General features: G+C 44.2%; 1 protein-coding gene across 1 annotated transcript; it reads right to left on the bottom strand.

Annotated features, from left to right (window-relative positions):
• Positions 1 to 583: 583 nt before the first annotated feature.
• On the bottom strand, positions 584 to 6,650 carry wdr12 (WD repeat domain 12). The gene is made up of 13 exons (XM_079236560.1): positions 6,593 to 6,650; positions 6,128 to 6,222; positions 5,699 to 5,793; positions 5,453 to 5,559; positions 3,784 to 3,899; positions 3,534 to 3,688; positions 3,401 to 3,446; positions 3,223 to 3,308; positions 2,964 to 3,104; positions 2,755 to 2,860; positions 2,522 to 2,654; positions 957 to 1,029; positions 584 to 855 (listed from the first exon to the last, which is right to left on the bottom strand). Exons 1-13 carry the CDS (start codon positions 6,631 to 6,633, stop codon positions 778 to 780), a joined length of 1,272 nt encoding a protein of 423 aa, XP_079092686.1. The 5' UTR covers positions 6,634 to 6,650; the 3' UTR covers positions 584 to 777.
• Between the last annotated feature and the right edge of the window lie 954 nt (positions 6,651 to 7,604).

The raw sequence follows: 7,604 nt of genomic DNA, 5'->3' as shown, positions 1-7,604 counted from the left end.
CACTGCGAAAGTTCGACTACAAACCTGATAACCAGTTTAAATGTATCGTACTTAAAGTTAAATGTTTTGCAATTGTCTAGCCCGTGATGCCAGTGAGGTGTTGCACGTGTATGAAATCAATAAAAGCAGCACTAGCCATATTCGTTGATTTTTCATTGAAAGCCGACTCAGGTCTTCACTTCCTTATTGTAGTAGATAAAACAAACCGAGTGACATTTCTTCTCTGGTCAAACCAGTCTGAGGAAACGTTTCTTTTGCACAAGGATGATGATAATGTACTACTGTAACCGTGAAAAAAGTTAAATATAGCAGACATAAAGAAACAATATTTCAGGAATAATGTCCCAATATATTTGGTGACGTCGCAATTCCATCATCAATAGTCCATTAAGCTCCACTGGAGGTAAAGAAACAACCAATGACAAATTAACACAATACTTTAATATAGTTTGTATATGTGGAACCTTTTCTGGTCATTTTTTTTTGATCACTGTTGCATTTCTTGCAATTCTAAAACGGCCTTTTACTTCCATCATAAAAATATCCCAAATCTACCATCAAGCATTAATGAATGACACGTGAATAGAAGAGACAAAATAAATTTATAGTTTTCTTGGGTAACAGGAAGACAAAGATAATTCATAAGAAAATATGTGTAAAATTTGAGCTAAAAATAACCAGAACGATAAAGAACAAAGCAAGAAACATTTTGCGCTGCCGCTTTCGTCGCCTGTCACAACACTGATAATGTCCATCATTCTTTATGATGAATCCAGCCTACACCCCAGCGTCTGTCAGGTTGGCCGAGTATTTGTAGGTGTACAGTTTGTTATCTGCACCGCCACTCAACATCAGCTGAAAAAAAGAAACAGAAAGTTACACATTGATTTCACTTCACGTATTCAACCACGGAATAGTCTTTATTTTGAGATTAGATTTGTGGAAATCAGCCTCACCCCGCTTTCTGTCCAGTCCACACAAAACACTTTGTCCTCATGGGCTGCCAGGTCATACAAAGGAGCCTTACAGCTGGGAGAGACGAAAGCAACAAGTTAACTTTATCCACTCAGAAATGACAAACATACACCAACGTACAGTAGCAACAAAAGACAAACTTGATTGTTGAGATGTGGTGGGTGTAGGCTGAACTGGCATTTTATAAACTGTATTTTATTCTGAGAAAGACAGGAAGCTTCTTCCAGACAGGATGTCCTGCTCTACACGCCCTGAACGACCTTTCATACCGACACGTTACGGATTGCTCTCATTAGCTCCTGGGGGGGGGGAACCAACCGAAGGCATCACGGTGTCTCTTAGCCAATCAGATCGTTGCTGTCAAACTTTAAAGGTGTGCTCTACTCTGATGTCAGTTGTCATTTCAGCGTCGAAATGAAGGCGACCCTCCTCCACCCCAGTCACCTCCAGGCAGCAGGCAGTCAACTCCTCACTCATCACTTAAGGACAGCAACTCCCTTCTTCACCACCACCAGTGTCCGAACTCCAGGGGGGATCCGGCCGGGTCAGAACTCAGCATCCCTGCCCCTTGTTTATCCTGGTTCAGTATAGAGTCCGAACGCTAAAGACTTTGCACTATTCATTGTTGCACTATTCATTGTGATTCCAACGGAATAAAATTATTGTGAATTCGGAACAAGTCTCTCCTGATTGAACAAATGTGGCTGCAAAACCCTATTCCTCCAAAGCACCTGCTTTTCATTGAACTAAAGATAAACAGCATTGTTTTGGAGATGCAGACATGTATAAATACATGAGAAAGTATTGAAAGATGGACTAACACCATGTTGATTTGTTGAATAAAAAAAACACCGATAGTATATCCCAAAGGAAAGTATGAGCAAAGTTGTGTATTCCCCTACAGTAAATGAAAACAGAGAACCAGCACGGGAGCAAAGCTGTGGACGAGGGCAGCAGCAAAATGTAATAAAGACAGCAAAAATACAAATCAATACCAATTCAAGCGTACGCTATATTTCAAATACTTATACCGCTTTTCCTTGGCGTCCGACAGCCCTGTCCATTGGGGGAATTGAAGTCGTTGCATCCATTATCGCTTTCTTCAAAGTCACCAGACACCATTGGCAAAAACAAGAATTTTACCTCGCAGAACACCAGAGTTGCAAGTCTTCCACTGCCTCGATCGGTTAGTTTGTGTTATTGTGATAGCAGCCCGTGTGTTCTGTGAGGTAAAGTCACTGTTTTGTCAATGGAGTCTTGTTGCTTTGAAAAGAGCACAGATTAACGGCTTCAGTTCCCCGTTAGAAAGGACTGTCTGACGGCAAGATAAAGGAGTGAAAGATCTAAACATAGTGTACACTCAAACTGATATCGTTTAGTTTTTTTAACGTGTCCAAAATAAATTCCACAGCAGTACATTGCTTTGCCTCCTGTCTGCTTCTTTCCACTGGGGGACGCGTTAAAAAAAAACTGTCCCTTTAAGTCCTAATGGAAATCAGTTGCTGACTTCTGATTGGAATAACCATTCTACGGAGCATTCACAGACCTTCTGGTGTCCCACAGTTTGACCAGGTTGTCAAGGGAACCGGAGACCAGCTGGTGCTCATGTGACGGCGCCCACTTCACAGCGGTGACCCAGCCGGTGTGGGAGGTCAGCGACAGCAGCACCAGCGACCCGTCTGCAGGGGAGAAGAGGCGTTTTTAAAGAAGGACGACGCTGCTGAAACACCAATGATTGTGTATTTTTAACAGCCGGTTGCAGTGAGAGCACAGCGGTACCTTTGGTGCGAGGGTCCCACAGTCTGATGTGTCGATCAGTGCTGCCGGAGGCCAGTCGTCGACACAGCGGCGAGTAGGAAATACAGTTAAATACTTTGTTTCCCGTCTGTAGAAAGGATAAAACGGTATCATCACAGGAAATGGCAAACAAATAACGTCTTCCATACGGCCTGTTTCTGACCAGTCAGCTCGTCGGTGTGTTATCTCACCAGCGTCGTCTTCATTCCGCCCGTCACCACGTCCCACACGCGGATGGTGTGGTCCCATGATGCACTGCAAACTTCCTCACTGTCGCACCACAGGACAGAGGAGACCGCCTCGTTGTGTCCCGATAACGTCATCAGCGGGGTCTGCGAGACAAAACGTGAGCCTTTTGTTGATATCCCGTCACGTTCAAATTGTCAACTAATGCATCAATGGCTACGTCACCAGGTGAGCCGTACTGAAGAGGGATATCGCTCCACTCACCCTGGTAAGGCCGAGCTGTTGAGTCTTCTGTTTCTTCCTCGGCCTGTCGGCGGGTTCTTCGACCTCGTCTGCCTCGTCCGTGGGCACTGACGGTGGGGAAAGGTTGAAGCATGTTGGGAGAGTTGCTTTTTTTCCTTCCGTAATGCTTAACATGCAATCAGTCTCTCTGGTGACCTACCTGATGACCAGATCTTCAACATTTTGTCCCATGAGCCGCTGCAGAACTGTATGGGGAGCAACACAAATGCTTTAACTGACAGACTGTGAAACCTACTTATTGTGCCTGTACCCGCTTATCCATCCCTCTTTACCTTTGAGCCGGTGGGGTCTGTCGCAACAGTGTCGACGCTCCCCGTGTGTCCCCGGCAGCAGTGTCTGGCTTTCACCTTGTTCCTCTCGGAGTTCCACTCCCACAACAGGAGGGTCTGGTCCAGAGAGGCCGTCAGCAGCAGAGAGGTCAGACCGTCTGCACGGAAACGTCCACACAAGATTTTTTTTTTTAAGAAAGGCTGTCGAGCACAAACGAAGTGAAATGTCCGCCTCTATCTCCTCGCCCCTCACCTCTTTTGACCCAGGCTACGTCTTTCACCACATCCGCGTGTCCGGCCACCGTCATCACCGCCTTGCCCTCCAAAGACCAGATCCTGGCTGTCTTGTCATATGACCCTGTCAGGATCCTGCAACAAAAAACAACAACATATGAATAAGCAAAACAAACATCACATTGTTGGCTCTTGTTTGGGACATGGACTTGAAGATATATCATGTGTAAAAGAAATATCAGTGAAGTATTATAAAGTATCCACTAGTGGTGGGAATTACCAGAGGTCCCACGATTCGATCACGATACTTGGGTCCCGATTCGATACTATCACGATTCTGCGATATATTGAGTATTGCTATTTTATTCCCTTTTTTCACCGCAAATTGTCCCCAAAGGAAAACTTTGTCAACATATTGTATCGCGCCAGAGAGGGGGCGGGGCTTATCTCTATGGTTTTATCTCCGAGTTTTCATTTCTGCCATCCACCATGAAAATAACTACTATTTCTGCGTTATACTTGTTGTGGAAATCCCAAAGAGGTCGGAGCATCAAACGCCGTCGTGTCTGGGTTCATAATATTACTTCTCCAGGAACTGCGTCGGGATGACGTTGTTACAGATTAACAGGCGGCCGTGTTAACTGGCGACTTTCGGCCGGAAGTCACCAGTTAACACGGTCACCTGTTAATCCGTAACACTGGCCGCTTCCAGCGCCAGCCAGTTTGATTTATGCTTGAGTTAACGTCTTTGAACAGCGCCGTGTCGCGGATGTTGTTCTGTGCGCCGTGCAACAGCTGTGCAACAGCTGTGCAGCAGCGCCGCTACGAGGACAGGAAGTCCAGACAATTGATTAACACGCGGACGGCGCATTTCTCCTTTCTTTCTCCTATGCCTCCCATATTTGATTACATAAAAAAAAGATCTTCGTGTATACTATACTATCTATACTACTATACGCGCAAACTATCGCGATACTATGCGGAATCGATTTTTTCCCCCCACCCCTAGTATCCACTATGGACATGACTCAGCATGGACAGGTTGGGTTTTTCAGCTGTTGGATGTGATACTCCGTATATGCCTCACTTGTAGTTCCTAGGATTATTTTTGGAAGTTGTAATTGGGAAATTGGAGGTTTGATCCCCGGCTCCTCCAGTAGGCATGTTGAAGTGTTGAAGATACTGAACCCCAAATTGCTCTAGAAAGGCAGTACTATCGGTGTGCGGGAGTGTGCATAAATTACTTTGGATCCTGATGGGCAGGTGGCACCTTGTAGGTCAGCCTCAGCCATCAGTATGAATGGGTGTGCGTGAGTGAGTGAACGGGTGTTTGTTGACATAGTGTGCAGTGCTTTGGGTGGTCAGAAAAAGAGAAAAAAAAAAAAAAAACTCTATTCAATGCATTTACCAATTTAAACTATATTGCATTATACAAAGTGAGGCATTTCTATTATTTAGCCTACCCTTAAGTTGTCGAGAAGATGTAAAATATGGACAAAGAAACTCCTTCCATTTGAGTTAAATATGCACCGTGTTCTTATATAACTATTTTAGAAAACTAAACAGTCATGGTTGGAAACCAATTTGGTGTTGCCAGTGTAATGCTGATGAAAAACGACATGAGAAAATAGAATAAAAATGGGGAACTTCTCCTCCCCGTTGACAGTGTGGGGCGTCTGACATCTTACCATTCAGCATCTGCATCCACGGAGCTAATCCAGTCATCGTGCATCATGCACTCCTCAGGCTCTGGTGCCGTGATCCGCTCTACATACTCTATCTCCACCACGTCTTCCTGAAAACACAGGCAAGACACACCGACGCATAAATATCATAAGGATGCATTCACAGCCGATCCCTACTTCCTTATAATTCAAAGAAGACTATGAAAACATGGCGTATCCACTCAGGTCTAATAACAGGGCCGGTCGTACCGTTGATATGCCTTCTGTGTCCATGTGAGTGGACAGCGACATGCGCAGGAACTGACCCCTGACCAGGAAGTCGAACTCCACTTTGCTGTGAGATGCTGCGGAAATAAAAAACAAAGAAAACACACATGATAGATATTATTAAACAGTGGAGATACTACAGAATTCATTCTTGAATTAAATGAACAAGTACTGGGACTTTTGTGAATATATAGCATAATCAGGACTTAGAAAACTAGGCACAGGCAAGCATGTTGAGCGATGAATCTGATATTAATTGCATGTATCTAAATTGTAATAAATCAAATGGATTTCCCAGAAGCAATACAAACTTCAGATCACATTTTCTTTTAGGCCAACTAAAAGACAGCCAAGCTTTAATTGGGTGCCAGAAATAATAAAACACACAAGTACAATTTGTATTTTTCTTACCATTTTTCGCCTCCAGCAGCTTGTTGATGACATTGCTGAGGTCCTGCACCTCAGACGCACCGGGGATGGAGAACGGGACATCGTCTACAACGTACCTAGAAGGAGAGGCGTGTTTTCGGGTTAACACCGGAGGTCACACCCATCAAATACACGCATATATTTGGGTATTTAATAGATTCGTTTAACACATAAGTTACTGGAGCACATTGTTAGCATTAGCTAGCTACACCAAGTAGCTAAAAACCGGCAACGACGGGGTTAAGAGGCTAACCGTGAAAAGAGGTTACGTCTCTAAACGTACAGTCCACGTGCGTGAGTAAAAAGCAGGCTCGTGTTTCTCAGTCGTGTCTCACAGTCACGTTGTACTGTTTACTGGGACACACAGCTCGTTAGCCCGCATGCTAGCCATTCCTGTCTCCCTTTCCTTACTCCTTACGTTTTGTCAAAAAGGGAATGAGAACTTACCTTTTGTCGTCTGTGAAGAACCTCGCTTGTAACTGCGACATTTTGGTTAAATTGTATATTTCTCCAACGCACCACTGGCAATATATATCTGAGCTAGGTAGCTATTGAATCTGTTCCTTCATAACACTGGCGACTCTCGTGCAGTCCTGCCATGTGGTACGAAATCCAGGAGCTTCAGTCGAGCGCGGATCGATCGATGAGTGAGCCGATCGATGATCCGGATCTGCGCTCCTCCAGTAATGCCTTGGATGTAAAAAAAACTAGCAAGACTGCATGGATGTATACCACATTATACATAAATGTCGTGCTTAGAAAATGCCACTAATTTATGTATCAAAAGTAAAAGTACTCACTGTGCTGTGATGCAGAACAATTACCCTGTGCGTGTTTTGCTATTATATATTTATGTATGCTCTTATCATTTTTATATTAAGAAGTACCTAAACAGTACTGAACAGTACCTAAAATGTACTAAGTCCTAGTTTGTGTATGTGTATGTTGAAGTGTCCTTAAGCAAGACACTGAACCCCCTGTTACTCCCCAGGCACTTCACAGCAGCTAACTGCTCCTTAATTACTTAGAATGGGTTAAATGCAGAGACCAATTTCCCCACTGTGGGATTGATAAAGGATTCATTAAACAATGAATCCTGCATGCACACCAACGTTAGTCAAGGAGTTCCACAAGATTCTGTGCTTGGACCAATCCTATTCACCTTATATACGGTGCCGTCCTTTTTTATCTGCCAAGGAAATTTACAGCGATTCTGCTTGTCGCTGTTTTTATACCTCCCACCCCCAACAACAGTGACAGAAATGCGGCACTATGTGAACTGTATCAGGCCATCAGTGAACAACAGACGACTTCACCCAGACGGCTTCACCATCCTCACTGGAGATTTCAATCCTGCTAACCTTAAGACTGTCTTTCCTAAAACTACATCAGCATGTTGATTTCCCAACAAGAGGGGACAACATGGACACTTGGATCTGGTCTACACTACTCACAGAGG

Source organism: Taurulus bubalis (assembly GCF_910589615.1).
Source record: "Taurulus bubalis genome assembly, chromosome: 21".
In the NCBI taxonomy this organism is placed as follows: Eukaryota; Metazoa; Chordata; class Actinopteri; order Perciformes; family Cottidae; genus Taurulus; species Taurulus bubalis.
The sequence above is the reverse complement of the archived record's forward strand: the minus strand, read 5'-3'. Positions and strand labels throughout refer to the sequence as shown.

Coding starts and splice junctions, on each gene's coding strand:
- wdr12 (XM_079236560.1), bottom strand. CDS start 6,633: ATGTCGCAGTTACAAGCGAGGTTCTTCACAGACGACAAAAG. Junction 5,560..5,698: donor ACACAGAAGGCATATCAACG/GTACGACCGGCC, acceptor CTGTGTTTTCAG/GAAGACGTGGTGGAGATAGA. Junction 3,689..3,783: donor CGTAGCCTGGGTCAAAAGAG/GTGAGGGGCGAG, acceptor GTTTCCGTGCAG/ACGGTCTGACCTCTCTGCTG.